Below are 13713 nucleotides of genomic sequence, written 5' to 3' on the forward strand. Positions count from 1 at the left end.
GAAAAAATGATACACGTATGACTTTATATTCTCACCGTATGTACAGGCATGACATAGCCGTGCGAGAGAAAAGAAAAATTTTTAAGCTCTTTGCTGTTGCTCTTTGTTTCATTTCAGTCAGTCTAGTTTTAGCGGTGAAGAAGTGAATAGCATAAAACGAGTTTCGAGTTTACAGCACAGCTCTCACATATATTATAGCTTTGTTGTTGCGGGTTGTTGACTATCCTCATACATGAATAGAAATCTTTTGAAGAAATAAAAATTTCATAAAGTTCATGATGAGACGGAAAAAAAGCTGATCAGCCTTACAAAAAATATCTAAAATAACGCAGAAAAAGTTAATTAATTAAAAATAGTGGAAGTGATCCAAAGGATTTTTTTTGTTGTTGTGAATCGGATAAGATATAAAAATAAAATTTGTGAAAAATGCCTTTGATGGAAAGTACAACGGAATTAAAATTCTTCAAATGTCTTGTATATTTTTACGTGATACTTTTATCGGTAAGTGACTACTTAAAAGTTAATGTCTCACACCTTTTATTTCCAATTTGCCGTAAAAATTACAGCAGATTTCAAGGCAAACTAGTTTTGTTCGTGATCAAGTGATCTCAAGTTGATTTTTATTGTTTCATTAGAATTGGAACGGGATGCAAAAATAATTTGCATACTTGAGTGATGTTAAGGTGCTTCCAGTAAAAAGACAGTTTAACGGTTTTCAAAATTTTGAATTTTTTGTCAAAAAGTTTGGATTTTTTTGGCGCAATCAAGGAATTTAATAAATTGTTGAAATTCTTCACTAAAAATGATTCCTAGCAATTCATAGGTAAAATGTAGCACAACCATAAACCATTCTTCTGATGTTGAAGCCATTAAATATTTGATTAATCATTGAATTACTTGGAATTTTGCAAATAATTAAAAGTTTTGATAGTGTTAGTGAGAAGCTGTTCAGTAAAAAATTCAAATTTAGAAAAGTTGCTAAAATTCAAATTTTTCTTAACCGTTAAAAATTCAAATTTTTCTCAACAGTTAAATATTCAAATATTTCTTTAACTCTAAATGACTCAAATTTATGTAAATCATTAAAAAATCGCAAATCTTTCCACCAAACACGATCGCGAAAAAAATTTGCATGCTGACTGCTTCACAAATAATAACATTAAAATTGCAAATTCTGCGATGTATTCAATCAGTTATTGTAATACAATATTCTCCTCACAAAGCTTTCATTATTAGAATAATCATGAAGTATTACTTCTTCAAGAGAGGTCAAAGTCCGCTGAACTGTTCTTGGTCCCACAAATGAATGAATGGGTTAAAAATACAATACAAAAGAACTGAAAATAATTTTTATTGCTGAAGTAAGAAAAAGTTAAAAATTTTTACGACTTAAAGACATGAGGAAATGCGATCACATTCCAGTGTGAAGTATTAATGACAAAGGGATTAGGTAGAGCTCGTAAAATTTTATTAGACGATACAATTGGATTTATGCATCTTAACTCTTTTGATCCAAAAACATGTAACATTAGTGATCAACGTCATTCTTGTTTTTTTTTTTTCATGTATAGTAATATCCATTTTTGTTTTGCGATCGTGTTTCGCATGAGAATATGTACGCTGTAACTCATTTCATAAAAACATGAAAGAGAGCAATTTTACCGCAATCAGTATGTGTGTTTGTACTGTAAACTTATTTAGAGTTGAATAGAAAATTATAATTTTTTTGAGTTGTGCTTCATGTGAAAAAGCTGCTAATGTTTTTAGTTTGTCTGTCTGTCTATCGATTAGTTGGTTTTGATCGTTACTTTTTAAGTTTAAACAGAGTTTGAAAAAATTTTGACCGTTATTTTTCAAATATTTTTTGACCGTTTTTTTTTCAAGCATATTTTGTCCGTTAATATTTAAAAATTCTCTGAACGTTATTTTTTAAATGTTTTATGACAGTTACTTTATTTCAAATGATTAAAACCCTAAAATGCGCTTTCATCGACCCGTAAATGACCAAGCTATTTCCAATTTCTATTTTGTGCTTCTCTCACACACTAATTTACTCATTTTTTCAGCTATAATCTTGCGTTGAGCATTAAAATGTAGTATTATTCATACATACGCTCCAAACATCTACGAAATTTTAATTATTTAAAAAAAATTAAATGATATAAACAAGCTGAGAGAGAAATAGGTATTTAAATTAGTTCCAAACCCCGAAAATGCGGGCATAATATTGTACATTTGCGAAGATCTATTTATATTAACAGAAATGTGCAATAATTAACCCAAACACTTATCCAATAGGTAAATGAAACAGAAGCGAATTATTTTGCCAAGTATGTGGCTTAATTGACATACTTTGGGATTTTTTTCCATGTGAGACTTATTTAAACAGTGTATTAATTTAATTTATTTTCTGTGGATTTCTACTTTGTACGATTGAGAGGATTTCCTGTCTTTAAAAGGGTTTGCAGCAAGCAAATTTATGTTTGTGCTGCTTAAAGTCAAATTTGTGACGTTAATTTATGCAAATTTAATTATTTAAAAGGTTAATAATGTTAAAGAAGGGCAGTAAATAGCATAAACTGATTGAAGAATCAATATTGAAGTGTGATTTCCTTTTCATGCTTTGACGTGCTTGTTATAAGCTTCTGTTGTGATTTTTAGTGAGGAATTTCTATGATTTGTTGTTATCTGAGGGATTTCCCGGTAGTTTAAATATTTATAGAAGTTGCTGTTCACTGGATCCAGTTGATTCCATTTTTCTGACGTGCTCAATTTATTTGATTTTACAAAATAGATACAATATTCTGTCTCTTAATAGACAAACAGTGGTGAAAATTGAGCACGCCTCATAACCACTTAATGATACGGAACTGATGTTTTGGATTTTAAAGAATCTTATTCTAAATTGATCATAATTTACTATCCTAACATACAAATAGATCAGAATTCAATTCAATTTAACCAAACTTCTTGAAACTTTCACCAAAATTGCGACACTCAACAATCACAAGAAAGTAACCGGCATATCAATCAAGTGTCAAACAAATCAAACAAGAAATTATCAACATTTGAGTGTCTGAACTGGTTTGTAACTTGTCAAAAATCTTTCAACTCTTTTTTCGGCTGATATGAAGATAGAAAACATTTGTGCGACATTCAGACAGTTGTGACTACACGAAAATCCAGGCAAACTAACAGTAGTTCATAGTTGTAGGGTCAGATTCAATGATTTATTTTCTTTACACTTCAAGCTTTCTGAAAAGCCAGAAAGTACTGTTTATTTATCGTAAATGAACTCTACGTAGTATGTACTCCCTTTCAGTTTCCATTTTAACGATCAGATGGACATTTAAATATTCAAATAAATTTAAAGATTTTCCTAATGATGTGATGATTTTAAAGCGAAAACTAAAGATTAGTAATAAATTTTCCTTACTGATTTATGAAAATCTTTTTCATTTTCCCATAAAAAATATTGAAATACGATACATTGGAGTAATTTTCCACTTTATTAATCTTTTACGAAACTCTTAAATTGCTATAAGATTTTTCCTCGCTCCACAAGGACTTTTAAACCATTAATTATCATACTTTTGTGCGATGGTCAAGAAAAGTCACGCTGCTAACTCCTCTTCACATTTTGTCATCAAATTGTGTATGCGTTGAGGTGGTATGATGAAGATACAGTTTTAAAATGATCTAGATTGGTAAAAAATGTTCAATTTTTCGTAATCTTTGTTGTGAGTTTGTCTGGATGCTGAAATAATAGAATTTATTCGATGTTTTGTTAGATGAACATGATGTTAATAGATAGCTTTAACTGCTATGCATTATGGATGTAAATATTAAGTTTTAAATCAATACCTAAGTCTTAAACTTTCAATTTTGTTGATTTTTGTTTGAAGTTTTCCATAAAAAATATTTTATTTAAATTTTCATTTAATTAACAACAATTTTAGTGAATTAATGCTGTCTTCGACTTCTGCATTCAGTGTTCAGGCAAAGGAATTTTCTTAAAATCTAGAAATAATAGATAAAATAATTAAAAATTCACAATTGATCGCAAAACAAACTTTTCCCGCCAAATTTGTTGACTTTCGAAATTTCCTTCAAAATTAGAACAGCTTCCGCAAACCCAGTCCATTAAGAGACGAAGAGAGAGTTTTCATACATAATATCATTTGTTTTTATTTCCAAGAATATTGTGTCATACATTTTGTAAGAAAATATTTATGTTTCATCTTTCAGCTCTATTTAAAAATACATAAAAACCATAAAATGACGATTCATCAGACACAGACATAAGATTCTATTTGTAATAAGAGATGATGTGTGATTTGATGTTTTATGATTCCATATTTTCTTGGATGATTGCACATTTATGAAGTTTTTGACAGTGAATTTATGATAAATTATTGACCTCTTATGTCTTTTAATGGATAAGCTTGTCATTAACCTAATAAAAGAGTCAGTAAATAACGGAACGAAAAGGTTCATATAGAATCAATCAGCACTTGTGAAACAGTTTTTTTCTTTCCTTCCTCAATACTTTTTCATAAATAAATATTTAAATTGAGAATTTTTTTTGTTCCTCTCCTTTCCAACTTCACATCACAACCGACTGTTTATTTTCTTCTCATACAGTTGAAAATTCAAAGGAAAATTCGTTGCTGTAATTAAATATTATGAGCACATTAATAACTCAAGTCATAACATGTGCATGTACAGGAGATTTTTGTGTGAAAGACATACTAATTTTCCCAGCATGCTACCTAGAATCACTTTTCATAATGTGTCATGTTCTAACCGTGCATCTGGTCAATATTTGTCTTTATTATATGGGCTGCTCCATGGATGATGGTTGTGTGCTGTCAAATGACTAGAATAGTTTGAGAGCAGCAGCTACCGAGCTGTCATCAGGGCACTAGATCGACTTGACGATTTTTCAATTTTAAGAACAACAAGATGAAGCAATGCCTTAAATGTAAGGCCTGGTTAGGCCATTCACATATGTTCAGGTATGTCTAGTAGACCTGATCAACTGATCCCAGCACTTGAGAGCTCTCCAAGCACTTATCTCTAAGTTGAAGCTGATTATTCTAATTTAATGACTTGAGACAATCCAACTCCATCAAATTCCACTTGTACTCATCCACAGAATAGTCCATAACTCAAACCACACACTCAACACATTACATTATGCTCAGTGGAAACAGTAACAATTAATATAACATCGACGTGCTTGTTGCATCAGAACCAAATTCAGTAGGAAATTCTAAATGTGTAATTAGATACATTCTGTAACTGCTTAAGAGGGTTTTATTTGTACGATAAGGCAATAACATAAATTTCAAATTGAGGATGTTCTAACAAAAAGAAAAATTTGTAGTGAGTTCCATCCACAATTTGAATAGATTTAAAGACAAGCATTGTCGTAAATTTCATACGCAACCAAACTGGCGTAAAGAATGTCGTTTGTTTTAAAAATTATCTCTTTTTTATTCGCTTCTTGTGGATGTATTTTCAAATAAAGGGGTTTGTGAAGAAGTGATGGCTAGTTTTGAGGGGGAATGGGGAGTCATACTTAGGCAGTAAGAAGGGTCCACGATAAGAAAGCTGTGATCAGAGCCGGTGAGATCGGATGTATTAAATAAAGTGACTCAGAGGTGAATGCTGCAAATGCTAGCACCAAATTATGCATTTAAGAAAGGAAAGTCATTCGAGTTGATCAACTTTTACATGCTTTTATTGGATTTTCAACAAAATCTTTTGATAAACATGTCTAAGAAGCTAGAAACTTCTAATCGAAGAAATTGCATCAGGAGCCTAAGTGGTAGAGCGTTGGCCTTACGTGTAATAGGTCCTGAGTTCGATCCCAGGTCATGTTTAAGCTGAATTCTCGTTGTTTTGGCATACTGATCTAGTCATGAATTTCGGTTGGGTCCGGGAATCTAGATACTCAGAATCAACAGGAACAGATCAGATCAGGAAGCAACTACTGGCTTAAAATGTGGGGGTGCCTCATCGCAAATTATTCATAGAAACTTCTTCTTGTGAAGTATAAGATTTCATACAAAATTTCCCAACGTGATCCATGTGTTCGAATCTCATTGCAAAAGAATATGCAAAAATTTCAACATTTTATGGGATGTCACTTATGATGGGACCCCTAAGATAAATGGAGAAAATGCATATTCGCTCAAACGACATGCATAGACGCATATTTTAAAAGGAAAAGAACGTGAGCGATGAAATCTTTTTTTTTTATTTCTATTTAAATTAAAAAATACTCTTACAGCAGACGCAAATGCTTTGGCTATTTATATCACCACGATCATAATGCGTCTGAGTGTCTCTAAGTTGCGGTTCACAGAAACTATATAGTTTTTTTTGTTATAATCCAAGATCAGAATTGCAACAACATTAAAAACATGGACACATTTATTTATTTTTAAGTATATAGGTATGCATGCTTTTTTATGTCATTTTCATGTTGAAATATCAAAGATTTTTGTAAACAGACATGACTATAAATCATGTGTCAGGGAGAACTAAATAATTATTAAGGTGCTGATCTATTCCAATTCTTTTCACATTTTCGAGTCTATTTTTGAGTTTAGAATTTCAAAGGAAATGTTGTTTGCACTTATGCTGCATGTACAGTTGTATCATAAAATATTTTTAAGTATGAGAAGTTATTAATCAATAAAAAAATAGCACGTAATCTTGCTTTCTTCTCATCTCAAATTATGTTATGTTACGAGAGTCTTTATACATAACTTGCAGAGCGTGCACCGCACGCTTATGTTTATATTACAAAAGAAAAAATTTTCGTCATTCTCCTCCTATTAATGTAAATTCTCATACGAGATGTTTGTTTTATTTCCTCATGAATATTTCCTCCTAAGACTCCCATATCCCCCCAACTATATGACTGCTCTTTTTCTTCGCACTAATTTAATTAACATATCAGCGATATTGTGCAATACAGGGAGAGGATTTAAAAAACTTATATATACTTTCTGCTCAAGTGGCTGCGAATTGTTTAAAAATTCTTTTTTTATTTTTTGTATTTCTTGAATGAAAATTGAAATTGACTTTATAGAGTCTCAGGAGTTCTCGAACTTTGTGATGTGATTGGGTTTTGAGGTTAGGAATTGGATTCTCTTGCACTCTGCAATGGTTAAGGCATCTTTAGCAATAAAACATGATAAGGACATAATAATTCAAAGCTTTAATTAAATGATAGCTCGTAGAATGCATATGGCTTAGAGATCACCGGGAATCGGGCTCCAGATCAGCCTGACTCTGACTACAGGCTAGATTCGGTCAAATTCGGTCAAAAGCTGGGTCTATGGCTAGACTAAAGTCGCCCAGGAACAGGATTTTCAGACAGTTCAACGCTGAATGCCTCTTGGGTAACTGACTCTATCGTCAGTTCTAAATTCCATTATTCCAGTCATAACGCCCTAGTAACTTCAAACTCCAACCTTAGATCCAAACCTTAGTTACAAATTTCCCAACCAAATCCTCAAAAAACCAACATTAAGTCATCCAGTCCCCCTCAAAAAACAGTTTGACCATCACTGCCCCTAATCCACTGAAAAACTTGTACCAATGCTGTTGCTGTATTTTGTGTTTAAATTATTCGCATTTCTAATAAAAACACGTTTTTCCTTGTTTTTCTTTCTTTCGATTTATATTTTTCTTTTTTCTAAATCTGAATCACGATGTGATTACGCACATGGTGTTCATCAGCATCTCATTTTTGTATCAAACGAAAAGTTTAGGATTTGTTTCAATTTTGAGACTAGCTTGAGACATGCGGAATATTGAAAATAATTTGATTTTTTTGGGATTGTTATACTTTGATGACTGGATCTTTTGGTTCTTGGAAAAAGTTGATTCATTGGTATGGATGGATGTGAGTCAGGACAGCTTGAGGATCGTAAATATTGAATTTCAATCGATATTCCTGCTGTGAGCTATGAATATTCAGAATTGTGGGATATCTTTAGAATTCGGGAATTTCCAGCTATAATTCCAGTCAAACCTCAACCATCCACCATCCATGCATTTGTATTATAGTCCATAAACTCAAAATACAGTTCTATATCATTCAAATCCACAAAATCCAAAACAGCAACATCTCTAATCACCCAAATACCATAAAAAAGTATGATAAACAAATTGATGTGTGGCGATTGTATGGCTGCCTATTAAATTTCGAATGACTTGTCTACAAACATCTGCAGTTTCTCATTACACATGGTTCTATAATCCACTATTGTCTTTTAAGACATCTTAAGGCTATTGACGAATTAAAAAAAAGAAGTTAATTAGTTTCACGTTACGTAATATTGACGGATGTACATTAAAATTTATCCCAATATATCTCTCTCGACAAGTCAGGTCTGCAGTAGCATACAATGTTTACATCTAAAAAGAAGTAAAAACTACGTAAAAACCTCAAACTTACGAAGGCCATCTGATGATTATTGCTAATTCTCTGTTTATTTATTTAAATCGAGAGAGAAATTTTTATTAAGTTTCTGATTTTATGTCTTTTTATGTTTTTCTTACGGACCGACTTCTTTTTTATTCGATTCAATCAATCCTTTTCTTTTCCATTTGAATGATCTGAATGAGTTTGATACCGAGCGGTACATAGAGAAGTGATGGCAGCTGTATATTGTGAATTTGGGAAGCGAGTTCACTTTCCCGAGTTCAGCAAAGCCGATATGGCATCGCTATGTCACCTTATTGATCACTTGCCTGTTTGTGTCATTCGGACAATGAGTTATTGACTTCAGGTGCCGTTGAGTTATTATAGTCTATGGTACAGATACGATAGACAAAAGGGGAGTATATTGGGAAGGTGACGGACATGAGAGGAGGGAGGGGAGCTGAATCGATCTCCTAAATGCACGTCCTAACTATGGGATAGGTCAAATCCCTAGACATCTAAAGTCATGACCTAATAATTGACCTATTGGTTGTCTTAAGGACTACAATTCAACATATGCTGATCGGGCACATGAACAAAAAAGTCACAAACCATAATGCAGCATGAAACCAATTCAATCCCATTCAAAGATCACTTATGTCACTCGGTCTCAATCTCTTCTTCTTAGCACATATGCAAGAGATTTGTTATTGTGTATTGAACGATCAAATGAAGCGAGAAATTGAGGAAAGGAAGCGCGATCAATTAAATTATAATTTTAATTTTAATGAAGCAGAAATGAATCAATTTCCGAGATTGAGTCACTGACTATTGTTAATTCATTTTTCGTGTATACTCATTGTATCTAATTTTTGATGGAAGTAAATTGGAAATTAAATGACATAAACAGGTTTAAATGATAAGATATTTTACAGAAGCGATTGTGTCTTTATCTTATCATGAATTGCTGGTTCCTATCTTAAAATCTTAAATATTTTGTTCTTTAATTGCAGCTCTCTGGTGGACTTCAAATATTTTTTGGAGCAACATTTGCATGGAATCACCTTTCATATTCGTTAGTTTTAGCAAATAACTTCTGGATTCCGTCAACGATACTCTTGTGTTTGGGACCAATTACTTATCTACTTTGTTGGTTGGGATGGAATGCAGTAAGCAAAAAGAATAGGAATTTCTTAAGAATTGTAAGTTGTTCCTCTATGTGTTGCCTAAAGGAATAGACATATCAATAGTTTTATGGTCAGGTCTTGATATTTGGATCCATTTTTGAGTTGACATCATCAATATTGAGTCCCAGAGGTCGGTTCCTTGTTTTTCATATCTATTCCTGGATCCACTTATCCCTACTAAAGATTGCTTCTAAATGGATATAAGCCAAGGATAGCGTAGAACAAGCAATCGACCATAATTACCAATCTTGGACCAACCTTCAACTCCTAAAACTGGACTTGAACATTAATTTTCAAAATTAACACTTCAATGCCTTAATTTAATTCATTTTCCATTTATTCCCCCACAGTTCACAATTCTTTTGGTGATATTAGTTTGTATACAATTTGGACTCTCAGCATGGTCACTAGCCTTGCGCGAAAAACTTCCTGGAGCTTCAAAATATCCACTTGATACATCATTTGAAGATTTCAAAGCCAATATGGCAGAACACACACATATTTGGCACAAGATGCAGTATGAGCTGCAATGTTGTGGAGTCTATGAGCTTACAGATTACTATCGAACGGGAAGTTCACACTCTGGAGTTCCTTGGAGTTGCTGTTCAATTCCTAAACAATCAGAACATACAGCGTGTCAATCATTTCATCAGCGTGGCTGCATGCATGTACTTAGTGACACAATCCGCGAGAGATTGTTTTATGTCTCGATTGTGCTGATTAGTGCAGCTATCATCCAGTCGATGGGACTTTTCTGCATCATACAGCTGACTATTTTGCTACATGACGAGGATAAGAAGTCAATTGATCAAGCCGAAATGCCATCAACAAGTCGTTCACGAGAAAGGCGAGAACGACGAAATAAAGAATTACTGCCATTGGCACAAACCTCAAAAGTGCCTGACAATCAGAAATATTGAAAAAACTAGATTAATTAAACGAAGATTTTTTAGCTCATAAGATCTCGAATTCATTCGAAATTGTCGAACATAACTTACGCAATAAAGCCTTAATTGTTTTTTTTTGTTTACTTATGATTAATTGATGTACAAAAACGGATAATAACCAATCTTAATTAATTTTCTTGGAAAATTAGCTTTAAAATAAATAAAGACAAGTCGTTGAAACTTAATTTGAGACTTTCATGATCTTTCATCCTTTAAAGCAGTGCTGATCAAACATATCTCAGCTACGATACACCTTGGATGTAAGCCACGGCCAAAACCAAACCAGGCATCCAGTTCAAGGAACACAGTTATGACAATGCAGCTCTAAAGTTTCAGAATTTACAGCAATTCATACACATGTGCTTTACATATTTTGTAAGAGAAATTAACGGAAAAAATTAATTTAAATAAAAAGCTTTCAAAAGCTCTGTTTGGAAAATTTTCCGTTGAAAAGCTTACTTGTAGATCATCAGAACTAAATAGGTATACTCTGCTTTGAAGTAAATAGAAGTGAGTTGCTATGCATGACTATCTTGAGTGACATTTGGTTCCATTTGCAGTTCAGAGTTGAATATTACATAGGTAAGTCCTCCCTTTGGTCCATCATTTAGCCGCAAATTAACAGTCTTTCTGGGAATTGTGTGCCAACAATCTCACTTTTCAATTCACACCTGCTTTAATTTTTCTCCTTACTGCACATCTACATAATACATACAACATACTAATTAATTAATTAAATGATTTTTGGAATCCGAGCAGTTTAATAAGCCAGCAACTGCCTCCTTATCTCAATTTTCAGAATCCCATACGATTTTGGCTAATTGAATCCATGCTCTAAGGTAATTAACTCCAATTATTTCTTATTTCGATACAAATGTCAGTTTCTATAAAGTAATTGTATTTAATTGGCTGTTCCAGAATAGAAGCTTATGCCTTAATATATGAGCAGTGAAAGTCCCTCCGGAAGCTCCCAAAAAAACTTCATAAAGTCGATATTTCCACATAAACGAGCAATTTTTGGCACTGCCGAGCAACTGCTGAGCTTTTAAAAATTGGCTTCTACCATATTGTAGCCATTAATGTGCGTACATGCAATCATTGCTAATTTAACATTATCATAAATTTTCCTCCTTGATGTCAGTGAGTGTAAGTGATGTGAAATCAGCGGTACATACATATATACTTTTTTTTCTGGCTTGTTTTAAGTCAACAAGAAATGCGACGTAATAAATTATATCTTATTTGCTTCCGCTCACTCCTACTTTTTTTGTACCGCAACCGAAATGATATAAATACGGGAATAATGTATTGCATGGTAGGTCTTTTTGTGGCAATGTACGCCATTCTTTACTGAAAAATTACGCTGAAAGTGATATGAATGCGTGCTGAAAGGAATTGTGAATCGTGAAGCTGAAATCTTTTATGTATTTTGTGGCCTGGATTCTGGTGAAATGGAAGTTTGTTTGATGTACGTTTTAGGGAACGAGAGGAAAGGTAATTAATTTTGGTATATGATAGAATTTCACTGGAAGTAATTATTGATGTTAAAACTACACAATCTACTTAAACTTCTTCCATGCTCAATTCTTCTGGAACATTAAATTTTTATTTATTGCTTCCTCCTTGTTTTTGCCACACACTTTGTGAATTCCCATTTAACCGCCAAATGGGTTGTGTATACATAGCATTATTTTATACCATTTTGAATCCATTTCCTTGATTGAGGGGAATCAAACAATTCGCACTTGTTTGTGACTTTTTTGGGAATTTGATGTATTCTCTTGAAGACTGTTCTTCCCGAGTAGATAGAAATATCTTTTAAATAATTAATTATAAGATTATGTCATGTATGCAGTAGGATAAGTGATGCCCCAGCTTCAAAGTAACAGCTGCAGACTTCGTGGATGGTAAGAGAAAGAGAGTACACTTGACTCCTTATTTTCCCGAACTGGCAGAAGATTTCGAAGGATATAGCTGTCTGTAGATATTCCCTACGCGTGGACCCTCGTGCGCCCCAGCCAAGGTAGTAAGTAAGTAATTACAATTTCTAACGTATTTTTGTAAACTAAGGATTGTGTCTGAAAATGTTGATGAATAAGCTTGACACGAAGACGTCAGAAGAACGGTCGTAAATTTTATAACTTTTAGTGCGGCGGGAGGGGACGGGGATGCAATTCTAGAGGAGTAAGTTTATTTTATGTAATTTCCAAACATTCTCCAAGCCACGTTCTCGTCTTGCTAATTCAGGGCTCATGAATTTTATAAAATAATTCAAATTTCCCTAGAAAATCAACTGACAATAGCTAATTTCTAATTTCTATATCATCCCAATCACGAGTTCCAAAATTGCTAAGAAAATTTCGTCATGTAAAATTTGTTTTCATACAGCTTACATCCTTCGTAACAATATACCGAAAAACTCGATAATCAACTGTTTGAAATAAAAAAAAATTCTTGTACGTGCTCGAAGAGATAAAACATACATTATTAATATGTGTGTCTCAGAAGAGAAGTGGATTATGTCAGGATGAGCCGATTTAATGCTCAAAAATTTTGTTAGTACTTAAAGCGTATTGCTGTTATTTAAAATCTACCAAAAAATGCAATGAAAAATTGAGTTTGTGTGGCTTTTTGTTGGTTTGAACTTATGAATGAGGCATATCCAAGAGGGTGGTGCTCGTGGGATCACTTTTTTGGTTGACTCATCTGAGAGAGCATGATGTATGGCACACTAGTCTGCTGAGTCAAACAGATTGAACGTCACTGCTTTCCGACAGTGGTGGACAACCTGTGTGCAAATGCATAAATGTTTGAGAATACCATGAGCCGTGCTCGGTTTCAGTTGAGGAGGAACTGGTACAGTGGTGGACAACTTTTATTTTTCACAGCACACATTGGTGATTAGCCTCGACCGAAATCCTACACGGCATATAATTCATGGCTTTTCTAAATTCATCAGTGTGCCGCGGCACGCAGGTTGACGACCACTGGTAATACATCTAAGGTACCAATTGACTCCAAATCACTCCTTTTTGACACACAGGTTGACCATCACTGGATTAATCCATATATCTAAGGTACCAATTGCTCCCAAATCACACCATTTGAAGATTCCAAGCCAAGATTCAGGCAT

At 33.3% G+C, this 13713-nt stretch overlaps 1 protein-coding gene across 1 annotated transcript; it reads left to right on the forward strand.

Moving 5' to 3' along the window:
• The first annotated feature begins 107 nt into the window (after positions 1–107).
• Positions 108–10765, forward strand: TM4SF (Transmembrane 4 superfamily). Its single transcript, XM_070646447.1, has 3 exons — positions 108–501; positions 9460–9648; positions 9984–10765. The coding sequence occupies exons 1-3, from the start codon at positions 427–429 to the stop codon at positions 10551–10553; spliced, it is 834 nt and encodes a 277-aa protein (XP_070502548.1). The 5' UTR covers positions 108–426; the 3' UTR covers positions 10554–10765.
• The last annotated feature ends 2948 nt before the right edge of the window (positions 10766–13713 follow it).

The sequence above is a fragment of the Chironomus tepperi genome, unplaced genomic scaffold (assembly GCF_022539635.2).
Source record: "Chironomus tepperi strain 1889 unplaced genomic scaffold, CSIRO-AGI_Ctep_v1 contig_363, whole genome shotgun sequence".
Lineage (NCBI taxonomy): Eukaryota > Metazoa > Arthropoda > Insecta > Diptera > Chironomidae > Chironomus > Chironomus tepperi.

Coding starts and splice junctions, on each gene's coding strand:
- TM4SF (XM_070646447.1), top strand. CDS start 427: ATGCCTTTGATGGAAAGTACAACGGAATTAAAATTCTTCAAATGTCTT. Junction 502..9,459: donor TTTACGTGATACTTTTATCG/GTAAGTGACTAC, acceptor CTTTAATTGCAG/CTCTCTGGTGGACTTCAAAT. Junction 9,649..9,983: donor ATAGGAATTTCTTAAGAATT/GTAAGTTGTTCC, acceptor ATTCCCCCACAG/TTCACAATTCTTTTGGTGAT.